The sequence below is a fragment of the Cydia pomonella genome, chromosome 10, assembly GCF_033807575.1.
Source record: "Cydia pomonella isolate Wapato2018A chromosome 10, ilCydPomo1, whole genome shotgun sequence".
Lineage (NCBI taxonomy): Eukaryota > Metazoa > Arthropoda > Insecta > Lepidoptera > Tortricidae > Cydia > Cydia pomonella.
Genome location: NC_084712.1, coordinates 15,367,423 through 15,386,827, shown reverse-complemented (window position 1 = coordinate 15,386,827; position 19,405 = coordinate 15,367,423). Strand labels below are relative to the sequence as shown.

Below are 19,405 nucleotides of genomic sequence, written 5' to 3'. Positions count from 1 at the left end.
CCTATTCTATCCTTAAGCCAATTTGTCTCACGTGTCAAGGGCATGCTCTCTCAATCTTAATGGTACTCTTATAAATTCATACTCTAGATTTAGCCTCTGATATCCTTAACCTTCTGCACCAGCGGAGCGGATAAGACATCTTATTCATTATTCTGTATTATCATCATACAAAAAAAGACTTTCTGGTTACAAATTCAAGTTAACTAGGCCCTAAATAAAATAAGGCCTAGCTATTTTTGAAGTTGTCAGTCGGCCATGTTTTTATTTTTGACGTACCTGCGTAATTGCTTCAATTAATCTTCCGTTTATTTATCCGCACCGCGGGAGCTGCGTCCCGCTAATCATCATCCCGCTAATGATTGCTGATACTTTATCTCCAAGCCACAATTTTACGCCTAGTATATTGAATTGGATCCGGAGTTTTTCTATCCAAATATATTAGACAGACTTTGTGAATGCTTGATACTTGAGTCGAAATGAAACCAATTTTAAATTCAATCTAAATCCCTCTTTTTGCTCGACTTCCCCTGAAATGGGCGTATAATGTTGAAGATTAAATGCGATCACATACCTACATGTACGTACCTATATGTAATTTGATTTACGTTTAAAACAATTTACTCATCCTTATACTTCACACACCTAAAAGAGCGAAAATGAATCAAAAAGCAACTACTCGAGATCGCCATTAGACGCCGGACTAATAAAAACAGTCTTCAATTTTTCTGCGACGCATCTCAACAGCTTCAAAAAGACGTAACGTACGGAAGTTTTCCTGCTACGACGCACACCCTTTGCAGAAAGTATAACCTTATTACAATGTGATAAAGTCGACTAATGATCACTTAATCTTCGTTTTATATACCGAACTCCCGCTGCCAAGATAACACAGATAGCATATTGTGCGCGAATCATTGATGAGTCACGTATGCGCTAATTGCAATGTACTTACAACACGTGTTTGCCTTGAAGAGAGCTTTATCAATGCAGCCTTCTAATACAAAAACAAACTATGTCCTGCCGAGCATCTTGGTAGTTATCGTAGATAAGAGCATCATAGTGATATTCCTTCATCTTTTCAGTTGAAATAAACAGAAGTTAAATAAAAAAAAAACTAGATGTCAGATTTTAACGTATGTACCGTAAGCCTCCTCAACTTTTAGGTAATGTTGAGAAAGTTTGCGGACTTCTTGAGAAGTTTTTATGCATGTCATTTAGGTTAGGTATATTACAATCTGAGCAGAGCAAAGGTCGAAATCTCGAGAGGAATCCTAAGAGATCCCGTTTTAACTATAAAACTGGTAATATTTCAACATTACCGTGTCACTGAAACCTACATCTAATGAATATATTTCCCAGGCTTATTTTTTAGACATTTCCTACATACTCTGTTTTGAAATTTAAACCATCTTGATAGGAACGAAAAGACGTAATTAAACAATAACTGACACTGAAGGACGCTTGTAAATCTTTCGTCTTCATAGTTTTTTGTTTCAATAAAGAATGTCAATGCCCACACCGATATTCCAATTATTTGGCAGCACGTCCGCATCATACATTTGCCATCTATTTTCGCTCGGAATTCCCAACGTTCGTCAAACGTGAAAGAAAGTATGTTGGAATTACATATATTGCAAATCATTGCATTTCTATTAGCCATCGTTATCGGTTACCTACCACTTTGTCGCTCTAAAGCTTTTGATATTTTGATGTAGTTACTCAGTCATTATATTATTGTGATAAGGCTCCATTCATTTATGCATTTATTTTTGCCAGTTTTGACCCCCTCCAACCCTATATAAGATTCCTCCTCCTGTATTACGTAAGAATCTAAAGGAAAAAATAAATACAAGTTTTGTTTTAGATTTTATTTTTCAAAAAATCTTTTTTGAAAGGTTTATATGTACCTACAACGGTACTGGAGTCCCTTTAAGCAAACTTTGTACCGTATATGATAGCGTAGACTGTGCCCTATGGAATATTGCAAATCATTGCATTTCTATTAGCCATCGTTATCGGTTACCTACCACTTTGTCGCTCTAAAGCTTTTGATATTTTGATGTAGTTACTCAGTCATTATATTATATTGTGATAAGGCTCCATTCTATATGCATTTATTTTTGCCAGTTTTGACCCCCTCCAACCCTATATAAGATTCCTCCTCCTGTATTACGTAAGAATCTAAAGGAAAAAATAAATACAAGTTTTGTTTTAGATTTTATTTTTCAAAAAATCTTTTTTGAAAGGTTTACATGTACCTACAACGGTACTGGAGTCCCTTTAAGCAAACTTTGTACCGTATATGATAGCGTAGACTGTGCCCTGTGGAAGTATTATTGTAAACGTCATAATTTCGAAGACATTTGTAAATAATCGCATCTTTGTGATATTACTTACGTCCCCCCTCTAAATCGCCTAAGGTTATGTTACCTATGTTATGACATTGTATATGAGACGTCATCTGTCCTGTTGCGTGATATTGAAATTAATGAATCCAGAACGTGCCATAATGTTTAAATGATGAGTCATAAAAACATACAAACTACATAATCATTTTCACAGTTGTGTTTACTTAGCTTGATTACGTTTTGATGGAATAAAACAGAGTCACGATTTTTGCCACAGTACGAGTATCCACTACGTTTTTCAAAGGCGTTCGAATATGTATTTGCATCTTTGTATCAGAGACATTGCCTTCCTATAACATATTTCATATTCAGTGGCTTATGGCCTTTGCAGGGTAAAGACATTCCTTAGAAGTGGTTGGCTGATTCAGTATATTTACCACGAAATTTGCTAAGAAACTTTATCTTTGCACAGTGACTAGCGATAAAGGCTGTTTTCCTCATCCCCTGTATTACAATTATAATATAAACGCTATGAATCACAAACACGTACAAGTCGTAAAACGTAATGCCTTGGCTACCCATAAGTACGTATTTTTCTCAATCATGCGCGGACAATGTTACTAATAGTTTTACAGCTGTCGTAGTCGTTAATTTGATAATAAACCTCGAAATCTTGTATTCGATTATTTTGTAAATATTATGGTACTAAACATTCCTATCCAAAATGAATTTACCTAAAATATTTCTGTTCTGCAATCAGAAATAATGTTTTGTTATAGGTTATCCATGTTTTTTCTTATTTGACCAGTAGTATTTATACTAAGTATAATTAATGGTGGTAAAAGTATTTCACAAATAATAATTTACAATTACAATACCTTAAAATAAACTAAAATTTGGCCTAAAAATAAATAAATTAAAACTATCAACACTAAAGTAAAAGTCTACAAATGAATGCACCCGGCGACACCAGATTTAAAATGAAGGATTCATTCGGAAGTACTAACAGCGACACTTATTCGTATAAAAATGTAACTCCCCTTACATGGTACAAGCAGCGGAAGCAAACAGCTTACAAGTTACATTACATTGGATCGATTCCAGTGAAACGTTCGATTAACCAAAGTAATCGTTCCAAAGACTGTACACGGTAAAATATTCCCATACATGATCCCGTATTTTTTTATGAAGTACTAATTTTTTAGCATCATTTTTAATAATATTTAATATCTTATTTTTATTTCATAGGAATCTACAGGTAATTAAAAAAAGTTTTACTTCATTTTATCGTGCATTGTTTTTAATTGGAGACAATAGATGAGCGAAGTGATAACCTTACTGACATCTTCTTTGATAAAGGGCTATAAAGACAATTCTCTCTAGTCGGATGTGTTCCCCTCATCTTATACAGTTAAAATTAGGTAATAAAACAGTTTTAAATTTGTAGACTTAATTTAACAGTTGTACTCCCGCAACTACCGTACTTATAAACTCCTCATGTAGATTTCCGTATAATTGTCTTGTAAAATCTCATTGACGACTTACGTGAAAAACTCGATAATATTGTTATGATGATTCGTATACCATCATCAATTCACACGTTGCAATACAAATAACACAATACAAGTCATTACCAGTACACTGACTAAGAATACCACGAATACCACCGTAACCTAAAAGCATCCACTATTAAACCTTTTTTGTAATTCCTACCAAACTTGGTCCACGAATATATCTATAAAAATCTTTAATCTAGACTAGGTACCCTCATGAAGTTCATACAAAATTTCTGAGGACCCAGAGTCGCCATAAAAAGGGCTTACGGAGAAAAAGCCGTGTGCGTTTCAGGGTGATCCTATCCTAATTAACATTTGTATGCGTGATCAGAATTAAAATAAAGAGTACGGCCTAATTAAGTAGTACAGTTTTCTTTATTCTAAAAACTTTCAGTTTGTCCCACGTACTGGTATAATTCTTCTATTGTGCTCATTTAATCACGTGGACTATTGCTAGGTACTGAGCCATAAGTGGCTAGCTCTTAAATAGGATAATCATTGTTGAACACAGATAATTTGCTGTGATCGATGATGTATTGTCTTCTATAGAATCCGATCCGATACCATCAACAAATTATGACTGATTTAATCGAGCACGACGCCGTTGCTGCAAGACAATTGAACGTACATTCACGGAGAATGGTTAATGGTCAGTTATGGTAGCGGAGTGGTTCAGGCACATGTCTATTAAACATACCAATAAGGTTCTCGGACTCAAGCACGAAATGTATGTGTTTTTTTTTAAATATTTATCATTAACTTTTAGTTCAAGGACAACCTTATCAAAACACGCATTCTTTATAATAACGAAAGATAATTACGTCAAACTTACGGATCAGCTAACTGAGCAGAGTAAATACCGAAAAATACCGACGTAAACAAACAGGCCAATTCTAGTTTCAGTACTTTTTTGGTTGAAGTAATGTCACTTTTGACACTGACAGATCAGTATAAATCATATCGGAAACAGATCCAATAAAACTCGAATTTTCCTGAGAGTTGTGGATTCAATTTGAACCACTGCTACACATTTGTCTTTGAGCGCATCCTTAAGCTCAAGTCTTGAAATCGAAGCCGTTGCTTTGTATTTCTTGCTTCTTCGTTGATATGGTTTGGTATTTGATATTCTCGAACCAACGATGTGCCTATTTTGTGTGAAAAACGAGGTAGCGCTACTCTAACCACTCCAGCTCATCCACGAAGCTTAGGAAAGTTTTCAGGTTGCTAACTGCTCTCCTTTAGTGTGGTCGGAGACTGCTCTATTAATTTAGAATGATAATAATCCGCCGTACTAAACGTCCTCCTAGTGGGCCAATAGTCTCAGAACATCAAGGTGCCATTATTTGTTTTTTTTTCTTATACTTGCCGGACGCTCTTTCCCGTTAAATGTCAACGTCCGTCGTTCCGCGCACTTCCGTCAATTCTTCCCTTCAAGCTCGCGACCGCTTCCGGCAACCAATTTACTTTCCAGCAACAATCCATCGGCATCGCCTTAAGACCGATCACACGCGAGCCTTTATGGTACTCATATTAGATGTAGAAGAAATACGTAGATATCCAGAAAGAAAAACTTTAAATTTAAACCGTATGTCCAGATTCGTTTTCTTTTCTTCTGTTTTCCGTGGTATCTAGTGTATTCAGTATTTTCCATCCATTGACAAATGCAGGTTTTCTATATTCGATTTCTATTAGATACATTGTACAGTAAGTGCCCCAATTTAAATACCCACGACGTCATACTAGCTGTATAGAAAAGTGTATGTACTTATGTTAGGTTAGGGCACCGACTGCACAACATGAAGCATTGTATGGATTTGCGAAGCTAATTTATTTATTTTCCGACCGGCCCATCCTGGTTAGATTCGAATTTATTACATGGCTGATGGCTGTATACAACTAGCATAACACCGTTCACTTTTCTTCAGTAGCTCATCACATAATCCAATCCAATGCCGCATTTATAGGTAAAGTTGTAAAATATTTTACGACGCCATTGTTCGGATTGTCGTGTTCTGTCACTTCTGTCACAAAGTAAATAGCGGCGGCGCGCGCCGGAGCAGAGTCCGCTCAGTACAAAGTGCCATTTTCGCCGCACGCACACAGATGAGACATTTACGCACACAGACGTTACATTTACAAGCGTTCTCGGGCACTCTCGGGCAGAGCTTAGTCGGGCTGTGCGCGCGTTGCTCACTTGACGTCCCCTCCGCTACGTAGGTACCTACTGTCATGGACGTCAAAATGCAGTCTCTATTAAAGAATGTAAACATGATAAGATGTATGTATAAACGAATTGATGTATGTATGTCTGTAATCTTATATTACCTACCCCTTTTTAAAATTCGAAATTAATACAGAAGCAACCCTAGTGAGTCGGGCAAGTTGAGGTATGTATTTTCAAGAACGGCGAGAATGGACCTTCTGTTTATTATTTATTTTGTGCTCCTGTTGCCTATTGTATTATTGTACATTTCTAAAATGTAACATGCGCCAACGGCTTTCATAATCCTTTACCTCCTTGATTGTACATTTGAGACAAGAACTTAATACGTTGAGTTACCTATATGAACCGTATCACATAAAAGTAAGGTGTAAACACGGCTACGTTTATCGAACCTGTTGGTGATAACTATACGTAATGTACGTATAATATTCTGTAATGTACTTGCATGTCTAAACTTCGAAGCGAATCTACAAGAGAAAGCTCACAACAGAGCGAATTGTGGTGCCCAGTTTTCGTTTGTGTTTTGTGAACACTGACAGAGGCATCATGGCATAGGATAGGAGTATATCCGCACATGAGAGATAGATATCTATCGAAAAGCCATTTTTTTAACTAAAAGTTCCTGTCCCATCCACTATCCTGCAATGTGAACTAAACATAAGATCCTACATTTTTAATAGCGTACTCTTCATTAGTTGATACTGTAAGAACAGAGAAGTGTACAATGTCTCAAGCAAAGCTCTTTCCAATAACGCTCTTCTATTTTATGTCTTTGTCCTATATCTCCGCTATAAACTGCAGTCTTGTCCTTGTGTTCACCAGAATCAACTAATTAAGTTTTCTACCGTTTATAGGATGTACAGGTATCAAGATAGTATTATCAAGTTATTTTAAATATTTTGTTAATTTGTAACCAACTTGAAATATCATTTCGCCGCTCATAATTATATTTTAACAACCACTTTTTCAAGACCCTAAAACAGAATATTAGGAGAGCTTTATAGATTTAACGAGAAGCAAAGTATTAGCGAACGCTATTATTCGTCCAGAAAGTTTTCCTGGGATATTTGCAAGCATTTTCTCTTTAAGTCGAACAAGGCCTGTTAGTCCAATCGCTTACCAAGTACTCGTACATCCGGATTATTCTTTATTCAAACAGACACAGTTATACTGTTAATTTTTTTTTTACATTACTACGTTACATAGGTAGAAATTTAAAAAATCTAATGCTACGTTGTCAAGATGGCCACTTGTTTGCGAATATGTCTGCGGTTTTGACTGTAGCTATGGATTTATTTAGTAATTATATTTCTCGGTACGTTGGGGGCGTTTGAACCGTGAGAGGTGCGGACATTTGTTTCAGGTTCTACGTGCTCTACGCCCTACTGCAGCTATATAGTTGTCTGGGGTAAAAATACGCATACGCTCCAGAACGGATAGGTTGTCAATATGATTTCATAGAAGACAGTAGTGAATGGCAAGCGTTTGCTTACGCCTTAGCTCGAGAGACTCCAACCCCACCATTCCCAATACAAAGGATGAGGGAAATAAGGACGGGTAGTATCCATAATACCTTTTGTAAAAATGTCTAGCAAATTTACATTGGATGCGCTCGAGCATCATGTTATACTTTGTTAATTTAGCTCTCTTCAATTATATATATAATTGTTGTTACGAATAATCGGGGCCAATGCTTCACTGGTCAGCTCAGCCCGGGGAATACGAGGTAAGAACTCACAAAGATCTTTTTGCCACTCTGTAACGTGGCGGTTTTCTTCGCAAATTAATTACAACTGTACAGTCTTTTGTGTGTTTGTATACCGAATGTGTTAAGTACGAGCCTCGTATGAACTTCATTTGTCTTGGAAGAACGAACTATGTTCTGTGTACAGAGCTACTTAGAATAACCCAATAAATACCTACATTTATACAATGACTCATTATAAATGTGCTTGTACATGCTAAATATCTATTGATTATCATTTAGCCCACTCTAATCTAGCATACTTAAATAAGTAATGGCGCTTCTCACGCACACCCACCTTTTTCAATCGGCTGATTCGCATCCGTTTGTCATATCATTACGTCATCACTTATAATCAACTCGTACACGTAGCTGCACCTAACTATGGGTGTGTTCTCTTGAGTAGAAAAAGGCATTAAAAGCGTAGCGGTTTCATACGAGCATAATAGAGCTTTATACCTGGACTGTACATTCTGTTGCTTACCGAGGGCAGACGAGCATTCGACTCAAGCGAATCAATTTAAAGTGTTGTCGGGATCCGAATCAATTGTAACGCCTTGTTTCTCGTATATGTCTGTTGATGCCGTACGTTCTACATATAGAGCATAACTGCTGTACGGCGTAAACAGAAGGTCTAGTTCATCATTAGGGCTAATCGAAAAAAAACAAGCTCTAGTCGATGAAAGGTTAAACCAAGGTTCATTTCTGAACCTCTGTAAGTTTGTATCGCAATTTCCGTTTCTCGGCTCGGATATTTGATTTAAATTTGTTATTTACCACGAATCTAGATTTCAGAAGAAAAACGTCCTTTGGGTAACTTATATAATTGTAGTATATATGTATCGAACCTGTATGGAGGTCGAACTTGCCCTGCCCCAATCTCTCTCGCATCTACTTATAGTAAGTTTTTCGCACTTAAGAGGAAGCACGTGCAACAGGACTATCTTGACCTGATGTTCATATGATTGAAATGAAGATTGATGATGTTGGTTTGCCTCGCGTACTAAGCGCTGGCTTGCAAAATGCTCTAAAGCGATAGGAATATAGAGCTTCTAAACATACAAGTAGCACTATCTACCTATACCTATGTTCAGTTCGTCCCCGTTCACACAGAGTTACATGGCAATAGTATTGTTGTGTTACAACATGGTACTAAAAGAAACTTACTGTTTAAGTAACCGATTATAGTAGGCAAGTTACTACTACTACTACTTAATAGCGCAGCGACCCAAAATGAGTCTTGGCCTCCGACACGAGTACACGCCAGTTGTCTCGATCCTGTGCCATCTCCCGCCTGTTATCGGCTTGGAGATTGCGCAAGTCCGCTTCAACAGCATCGCTCCTGCGATATCTGGGACGTCCGATAGGCCTCCGCCCTACCGGGCGTCCCAGGTATTCCCTTTTAGCGCCGCGATCCTCCTCCATTCTCAAAACGTGGCCAAGCCAGCGGAGACGGTGAGCTTTTGTTTCGCCGACAATATTGGGTGTAGCCACAAAATCTTCAATCTCAACGTTTTTGCGGAGTCTAAAACTGCCATCCTCTCTTCTGACAGGGCCCAGGATCTTTCGAAGTATTCTCCTCGAAGTACTCGTTACGATACCGACAAGAGGCAAGTAACCCGGTAAATTAAGTGAGCCATTACATATAATATGTAGCTAGTCAATCCATTTTATTCTACTGACGTTTCGATCAGTTATATTTTATGATTTAGAAACATGGACAGGCCTTACATACATATTAGAATCATTAGTCCTTTCTGATTCTGACAGTTAAGAGGGGGCGTAAAGTCAGGAAATTAGAAAGGAACTAAAAATTCGGCGCGCTGCGCGAAATTGCGCCGGAAGATTTGGCGATTGCGTGGCTCTTAACGTTTTACCTCAATAACACTGAAAGTATAATTCTGATTAAAATGTTGCTAGTCAAATCCCTCGGCTATATTATTATTCATTAGCTATTTAATACTAAAATTATACTGCTACAGTATGCATGGTTACGATATATTATACAATTGAAAATAAATGAAAATTAGACATGTTTTCCTGATATTTTTCTATCAAGCCTACTTTAACCTTTTACGGTTTTTCTTAAAGCCTGCCCACATAAATATGGTCTAGATTTCGAGTGAATTTTTTCATGGCATTTGCCTTTGATTAAAACATCTCAGAAATTAAAAGGGTGTAGCAGGATAGCCTAGGAAAAATTGCCCCCAGCGATTTTGGGCCGAAACTGTAATCAAACGATGCCTTTTGGGGAGGTTATACTCTGCACAAAGTTTCATCCCTCTGTTACCCCCTGGGGGTGAAAAAAACCCGATTAACCCCAAAACTGTTTTAATTATTTTTTCCTAAACTATGAAAGTGACGAATTTCAAATTTCGTACAAATATTAATAAGACTAAAAGCTATGTGCTAAAAAAATATTAACCCCCTAACCATTGAAATTCTTGTAAAAAAAACAAAAATAAAAAAAGAATCAACCTGTATATCAAGTTTGGCTCATGGTACCACACCATTTTTTTTTTCAAAGATGAACCAGTTTATATTCTACATGATGCAAAAGTTTCATGGACCTACTCCAGAAGGAACATTGCGAAATTAATATGTATTGGCTCTTTGGTGCGTACTATTCATTGAACTCCCACTAAGAGCATTGCATTATTAATAAACAATGGCTTGCGATCGGACCGCTGCTCGTGCCCGATTTGAAAAAGGTGGGGATAAAGAAGAATGAATCAAACTCATTTGTACATGGATCTCAAGTTTGGCTCATGGTACACACACCATTTTTTTTTTTCAAAAATGTACCAATTTATATTCTATATTATATAAAAGTTTCATGGACCTACTCCAGAAGGAACATTGCGAAATTAAAATAAACGTACTATTTCGTAGCTACTAATCATTATACTCGTATCATGCTTAATACGCAACGTCTCGGACCCAAAAACAAAATAATTTAAAAAAACCGGCCAAGAGCATGTCGGGCCACGCTCAGTGTAGGGTTCCGTAGTTACTCTTCCGTCACAATAAGCTAAACTGGAGCTTAAAGTATAGTAAATTGTTAACCAAGGGATGAAACGGTACCTTTCACGTGAGTTAAACAAATAGGCAAATTTGCATAATCAGTACCTAATTAAAGTATGTCTTTTTACTATGAAGGGGAAACTTTTTGCGATAACTCAAAAACAGCTAAACTGATCATGTCCGCTATAGTTTTCATTTAATGTCTTTCTTAAGCTCTACTTCCACGATTTTTTTAATTTTTTTTGGACCTATGGTTCAAAAGTTAGAGGGGGGGGGGGGGACTATTTTTTTTTTCTTTCGGAGCGATTATCTCCGAATATATTCACTTAATCAAAAAATGTTTGTTGAAGACCCCTATTAGTTTTGAAATACCTTTCCAACGATATCCCACACTGTAGGAATGAAGCAAAAAACAAAAATTCACCCCCACTTTACGTGTAGGGGAGGTACCCTCAAAAAAATTAAATTTTTAGATTTTATTGTACGACTATGTCGGCTTTATTGGTTTAGCACTAACGATCACGGAGCAAAGCCTCGGACAGACAGACAGACAGACAGGCAGGCGGACATGGCGAAACTATAAGGGTTCCTAGTTGACTACGGAACCCTAAAAATGTTTTTATAAATACAAATGAGTTTGATTCATACTTCTTTATCCCCACCTTTTTCAAATCGGGCACGAGCAGCGCCAGCGGTCCGATCGCAAGCCATTGTTTATTAATAATGCAAGGCTCTTAGTGGGAGTTCAATGAATAGTAGGCACCAAAGAGCCAATACATATTAATTTCGCAATGTTCCTTCTGGAGTAGGTCCATGAAACTTTTGTATCATGTAGAATATAAACTGGTTCATTTTTGAAAAAAAAAAATGGTGTGGTACCATGAGCCAAACTTGATATACAGGTTGATTCTTTTTTTATTTTTGTTTTTTTTACAAGAATTTCAATGGTTAGGGGGTTAATATTTTTTTAGCACATAGCTTTTAGTCTTATTAATATTTGTACGAAATTTGAAATTCGTCACTTTCATAGTTTAGGAAAAAATAATTAAAACAGTTTTGGGGTTAATCGGGTGTTTTTCACCCCCAGGGGGTAACAGAGGGATGAAACTTTGTGCAGAGTATAACCTCCCCAAAAGGCATCGTTTGATTACAGTTTCGGCCCAAAATCGCTGGGGGCAATTTTTCCTAGGCTATCCTGCTACACCCTTTGCGTTAGGGTCTCCCCAAACCAGTCGACGCGGAGTCGGCTTTCGCCGAGTGTTTTACACCACACTATTCGCATTTAGCCGATCGACCGTCTCCGCGGTCGGACACCTGCGTTTAGCAGTCTCATCCTCCTTGCGGCCGTAGAGACGCCCGATCGCCTGCGACTTGCTATCGCAACAGTTGTAAAGCGACGGTCGGCTCTCCCGTGCTCCGTCCTGCCGTCGAGACGTCAGACAGCACACGTACAGCCGTTGAGTCCGACGAACAGATGTAGGACAGCGGGTGATCGGCAATCGTAAATCTCATTTTTGGAGACTGGTTGTTAGTAACAACCTGAGTTTGAAATTGAACAGACCTGTAAGATTATTTTCCTTGGTAATTGTTACATATTATATAATAACCTGTGATGATGGATATTTTACGTAGACGGGCATGGAAAAAAAGACTTACCAGCATTTTTACCGTCATCGGCTCTGTTCGGCCGTCGTCAGCTATGTTCGGCCGTCGAAGACGCTGAACGGCTTCCGCCAGCTCTGACCGGTCCTTATCGTAGGTACTCGGCCGTGATCGGAGCCGTTCAACTCTTTCCGGCACCGTACGGCGGTATAAGGAGATTTATGAATGCGAACGTGTGCGGTAGGCTGCAAACAGCGTCGTACGAATGCGAACAGCTTTACGGCAAAACGCCGTTTTCCCGTCGAAAGACGTCGTTTCGCGTGGGCCGAGCCGATTTACGACTTATTCGCTCTTATTGCGTTGACATAAAGCTTTTTCCGTACGCGATTTGCCGAAACGGCGTCGACTAGTTTGGGGAGACCCTTAGTCTCCTCTTAAGGACGTATTAATGAAATAAAATGTTGGTATTCAGGAAAAATAACGTGGAGGCTGTACGGAGGAGCCCTCTTATTGCAACATGATTGGTTTTTCGTCGTGACCACTGAAGCCCTTGTCTAAGTTGTTAGACAACTGATTTTGATGTTTAATACAGTGCAAAACTAGTAGTGTTAGTAAACATTACTCGTCATTTTCCCAACAAATACACATTACAATAAACAATACATATCTGTAAAAATATATGTTGTTTATTATATGGCACAATTACTTATGTACATTTTAATTTTTTTAAATAAAATTGTCAAAAAATACTTATCGTGCATTAAAAAATAGTGATTCCAGGGACCAACGGAACGCTCCTCTATGCTAGCGTGCAGTGAATTCCACAATTATCTCTTTAAAATTAGCTGACCTGATTTCCTAGCTTCATCTATTTGCAAATTACACCAATTATCGCACTTGCTACAACCGCTCTTAACTTTAAAATTTACCTTAAGCAGTAAATAATAAAGCTCATTTTTAAATGTATCTAACCACACGTACTGTATGCCCTTATCGTGCGTCTTAATGTATGTATGCAATTTTACAAATTGCTATGTGGTGTGTAGTTCTTAGGAAAGGAACTAGTAATGTCATGCGTACTAAATAGTAAGAGAAAGTACTTTTATATTTGAGAGTGATGTTCTTAGTCTTGTACACGAAGCAGAATTATTTAGTGCTACTCAGATTAAATATCTCCTAAAAATACGTGTGATACCTCATTGGATTCGGAATGATGTATAGAAAAATGTATTCAAATCCTTTATGATTTCAAATCCAATGAGGTATATTATCACACGTATTTTTAGGAGTAGTATCTCTATTTTGTGGTTTTGGCGAAATTTACTTATTTAAAGATCTTATTAATATGCCAAGTAGGCATTATTACGTATTCATTTCATTATAACATGTATCGTACATATAACATTACTAGAAATAGTATCATCTACAATAAATACCAATGATACGAAGCCAATGAAACCAACGTTAGGTACCTAAAGGAGTAATAATACAAATAACAAGGGTACTACAAGGAAAGTGCTCCGAACTCGGTAACTGCAGCGCAATGCACACGACGACGCGACAAACGCATGCAAACTTTAGTAGTTACAGCTTGCAGCACTAATTAGTTTACGTTTGCTGCTCAGTTCATTATATAAAGCAGTGATACAAAACCAACGAGCGAGTGCAATGCAAGTTTTGCCGAATTCTGAAACTACGCCGCAATGCACACACGAGCTCGCGTTATGTGCATAGGTGCAAACTTTGCTCGTTTCAGTTCGTCCCACCACGTTGACAAGTATACGTATAAACAGAGCTTAACCTCATTATTTATAAACCTTAGCAAGCCACCATTCGCCCTTAAAATAAAAATAAATAAAAACCAACCACCACAAAAGCACCTTTTATGGGCGCTCTGTGAAACCCTCAGCTTAATGATGATAAATACACAGCTTGGTGATACATCGGAATGGGCATGCAAAACGATATGTAATATAGCTTGAAAGTCATATTAAAATGTGATCATTCAAATGTCTGCCTGTCAGATTAGCTGTTCACGTCCATTGAATTCCTTCACCATTCAACGTCTGAACGTGAATTGAATTCCAATGAAGGTCAAAGCACAGACGAGGAATAATCAGCAGGGTTGATATTTACAACAACAGACCAGTGTAATTGTCACACGCGATTACCTATAGTTAATAAGAATATAAGGGTCAAGTTATGATGGAGAAGAGTGAGTGAAGTTATTTTTTGTAAATAGACGGACGGTACATCCTCACCGCGCCTGACTGACTGTGCTTCCGTTTAGTGCGGTAGATTAATTTGAATAAACAATTATTTTTTTGCCATCGACTGTTGCATTGATTGAGATAGTATTTATAGTAGTATCAATCAACGGAGGCGCGCCTTACTCTTTGTTGGCCAAGCCCAATAGTCAAAGGGTAAATTTCGTTGGAGTCGGGGTGGGGAGCGGGACCAAGAAATATTCAAGAAATATTTTAAAATGTTGAATACAGTTAAAACAATTCTTTTTTTTTTACTTAACAATTTAAGATGTTTTTGACTGTGTTCTTATTTACCTAAAGCTTATAAATATACAAACGAAGCTTTTTTTTTTTCTTTATAATGTAAAATTATTTTTGGCAATACAAATTGGAGAATAAATGCAGATTTTTTTTAGAATCGATTCTGGCTCTGGCCAATGTTCTTTTTTGTAGGCTATCATTTCAAATCTAATTACATATATGATGCTTGGACCTCAAGAAGTTCAGTAGAATCGCAAACATATCCACTCGTACCTTAATCAAGTCCAAGTGGTTATTTGCGCATTTCTATAATTTCATTCATGCAATATGTCTGCGCATTATTATATTGCAAATGATTAGTAATGTACATACTAGTAATTGCATATAATTAATGTATTGTTTTTCTTGTCTCCAGCAAAACGAAGGAGCGGAAAACCAGGTAGATTAATTTCAGATAATGTATGTGTTGTTTTGTGTTCGTCTAGTACAGTCAAGTGCAAAAATATGTATCGAAAGAATCGTCTCATAAATATGGTACTACGCTCTTATTACACTGGAATAAAATGCTATGGGACATATTTTTGAGTAACATGTGTACACCCATATTTTTACACTTGACTGTACACTGTGTTGTGTTGTCTGATTCGTGTATGTTTTGTTGGTACTTTGCTTTACCCTAGTGCCTTGAATGAAACCCTCGACACGGTCAAGATTCCATTTTTTGGACCACTAGCTACGCTCGAGGCGAATATTAGCACGAAGGTTTAAGTACTTTGCTCCCTTGAATAACAAATAACTTGGGCTCTTGGTGTATGTAAATGAAATTAAAACCGCCGCTGACTGTATTGTTGGGTATCAATTAGTGGGTAATACGTTTAATTCTTAAGTTTCCTTTGGTTTAATTTATTTGTCAATCATACTGACCCGCGGTGAATCAACGTATTTTTGTTTAACACATATATGTTTACTGCATAACCTCATATATTAATAACTGTTCATTGCAAAAGCAACTTAGTTATTACGAGGGCTGCCTTTTAAGTTCTGTCGTTTGCAAACCTCTCGCGATTTTATAAAAAAAAACTAGTATCATCGTTAAATATTTGAATTTAGAACTCGAAAACAAAAGAATGACTCGAGATCGGCCGAATCGTTTCAGTACAGCGTCGGTTCAAAGTTGACAAGTCAGTTGTGAAAATGGAAGGCCGGGTAAGCATGGCCAAACTGCCGTAAGCGAAAAAAATAATTTGCTTTTACTGGATTATTAACCTATATTTCAGGCTTCAGGTTTAAAATAAAATGCAAAAAAAGAAAAAACATTTTTATTTTATTACAGCCAAAGTGCTAATCCGATTTGACGTGGTTGCTTTGCTCTAGTTTTTGTGATAGGCATCGTGAAGGTCGACCAAAAACGGCCATGACTCAGGAGAACATTGACGCTGTACGGCAACTGATCGTCGAAGATCGCCATGCGACATACCGTGAGATAGAAGCTTCAATGGGCGTTTCAGGGACCAGTATTCAAAATATTTTGCATGACCACTTAGGCGTAAAAAAATTGATATCACGCTGGATACCACATTTACTCAGTGAAGACCAAAAAACTTCTCGCGTTAGCCCTTGGAGTGGTAGGCCGTCGACTCCCGACCGATTATGTCATTTAATTTCAAATTTGATTAATTGAAATAAAATCAAAAATTCCAACAACTCAAAAACGACATATGCCACTTGAAGAGTTAGATGGTGTCGTAAAACTCTACGAAAATTCACCCGAGGAAACTCTAAAACGTTTAAGACATTATCAGTGGTGACGAGTCTTGGATATATACGTACGATCCGAATTCTAAACAGCAGTCGACTGTTTGGGTGTTCCAAGATGAGCCAAAACCGACCAAAGTAATACGCTCACGGACGGAGCACTTCGAAAAAAATGGTCGCCACGATTGTAGCGAAAAGTGGCCACGTTGCCACCACCGTGCTAGAGGATCGTAAAACGGTAAATGATGACTGGTATACCAATGTTTGTTTAGCAGAAGTTATCAGCGAGTTCCGAAAAAACAACCCCAGACGTTGTATAGTACTGCACCACGATAATGCGAGCTCGCACACCGCTAGGCAGACAATTGAGTTTTTAAAAGAGCAAAACGTCGAAAATCTGGAACACCCGCCGTACAGTCCAGACTTAAGCCCCAATGACTTCTTCACTTTTCCTAAAATCAAGCAACGACATCGTGGTCAACGGTACCGAACGCCTGAAGAAGCGGTAGAAGCATACAAAACGGCCATTTTGGAGACCCCGACTTCGGACTTTAATAAGTGTTTCGAAAACTGGTTCGATCGAATGGAAAAGTGTATTACGTATCACGGTGATTACTTAGAAAAACAATAAATACCAATTAACACTTATATTGTCTTTAGTTTGTGTTAATAGAAAGAGCTTTTTTTTAAGCTGTACCGCTCAAAAGCTCGAAAAAAGCGTCCAATTGTATGCTGGGTGCTTTATAAAGTACACTGTACGGCAAAGATAATTCTCGCTTGTCACTCAAAAGGCTATGAAAATATAACTTGCGGTAGCCTTAGCCTTCCTGATGGTTCTATCGACACCGTCAGAATTAATGTGACTTGTGACTTTGAGCCGGCCGCTGCTGCTTCGCCTGGCCTGGCCTTAATCTCATTGATTCCTTTCAAGCGAAATCCTTAATTCATTAGAGCCGATGAACTCGTAAATCTTTCATAAGCGCCCGTTTAGTTTTTGCCGACTCCACCTTGCTACTTATCCCGTACCTTATTTACTTCAACACGCGATCCATTATTTAATTTAGATACTTTGCCTGTTTGTGATCTAGTTATAATATGTAATGAAGTTAATTTTAGTTTCGTGGTTTTAATAATAATTCGTCCTAATCACGCGCGGTTTATGCACTATGTAAACGAAATCTATATTACATTATATCTAAATAGTATGTTTTGGGGTAGAATGTAGATTTAAGCATATTTTAAAACCTTTTAAATATATTTCCTTTGGATACTGTAGAACGCAAGAACTTTCAAGTGACTATGTGAAGCGATAGATACCTACAGTAGCGGAGAGAAATCTTATCATATTGTGATTTTTCTATAAAATATTTCAAATTAGATGAAACCAAGAACTGAATTTGTTGATAACTAATCATAAAAGGTTATATTGATTTATTCTCAACCAATTATACGCTAACAGGCCGGTACATATTTCGAAATTCAATTTGAATTCATTTTTCTGGAATTTAGCGTCTGTCACTAGTAGTATTTAAGTCGATAAAAAACGGAATATCGCGCTAATTCATAATCATATTTGTAAGAAATATCAGTTCCGTCATGGGGAGACCTCGTGGAAATAAAAACTTAACAGTAGCTATACAAGAAGCAATTATAAATGGCTATAGAAATGGCTTCATACAATCGACGCTGGCTAAGCAATTTTAAGTTCATCAGCCTACTATATCGAAGGTTTTGAAACGGGAAAAAGCTCACGGAGGTGTCAAAAGGCCCAACAGACCTGGTCGCCCACACTGCACATCAAGTTTGGTAGACCGCAACATTTTGCGAATAGCAAGGCACAATCCACGACTCACGGCGAGCGACATTATGCGGGAAATATTGTATGGAAATTCAGTTTCTGTGTCCGTACGTACTCGTCGTCCTGCGAAGAAACCACTGATTTCCAAGAAAAATCGAGCAGCTAGAAAAAATATGCGAAAGAACATCTTTCTTGGACTGCGGAAATGTGGGAAAAGGTAATCTGGAGCGATGAATCCAAGTTTTTACTGTTCGGAACAGATGGAATTACCTACGTACGACGTCTATATAGTTTTGACTGGCACGTATTTACGGACAGTTTTCGATACAAGACAGTACTGTACCCCTAGTGTAAATTTAATCGACATCATAACGTGACGAACGCGTTTGCGTTAAGTCTCATTTTGTATAGGATTTTGAGTTTCCAAAACGTCGCGCTTGGCGCGCTCTTTCTAAATCCAATACAAAATGAGACTAAACGCAAACGCGTACGTCACGTTTCGAAATCGAATTTATTTACACTAGGGGTACTGAAACGCACTGAAACGTGACTTGCCTCTTAGGAGACAGGCTTGCGGAAAATTAGCATATCAACTGTTTTCCACTCGTTTCCCAAACTTAAAATTTATATGTTTTGTTGTTGTTGTCCCGAGTGTCTTTGTTAAAGGTTGAAACTTTTAAAAGTTACAAAAGAGCCCTTGATGACTGTAGAATATATTTAAATTTGTTTCAAAGCATGTAGCTACATAAGCCATATGGGGTATTTATTTTTTCTTGAGACATTGAAGTAATTATAATATGAAGAATTCTGTATTATGGAAGTATAACATGCGGTGTTTCCAGTTCCT

General features: G+C 37.6%; 1 protein-coding gene across 1 annotated transcript in view; it reads left to right on the top strand.

The window, feature by feature from the left end:
• Positions 1-19,405, top strand: part of LOC133522247 (uncharacterized) — an 87,717-nt gene that overhangs the window by 37,620 nt on the left and 30,692 nt on the right. The window contains exon 3 of the mRNA XM_061857518.1: positions 15,421-15,444. Within this exon, the coding sequence (XP_061713502.1) occupies positions 15,421-15,444 (24 nt within the window). The remainder of the gene's footprint in view (positions 1-15,420; positions 15,445-19,405) is intronic.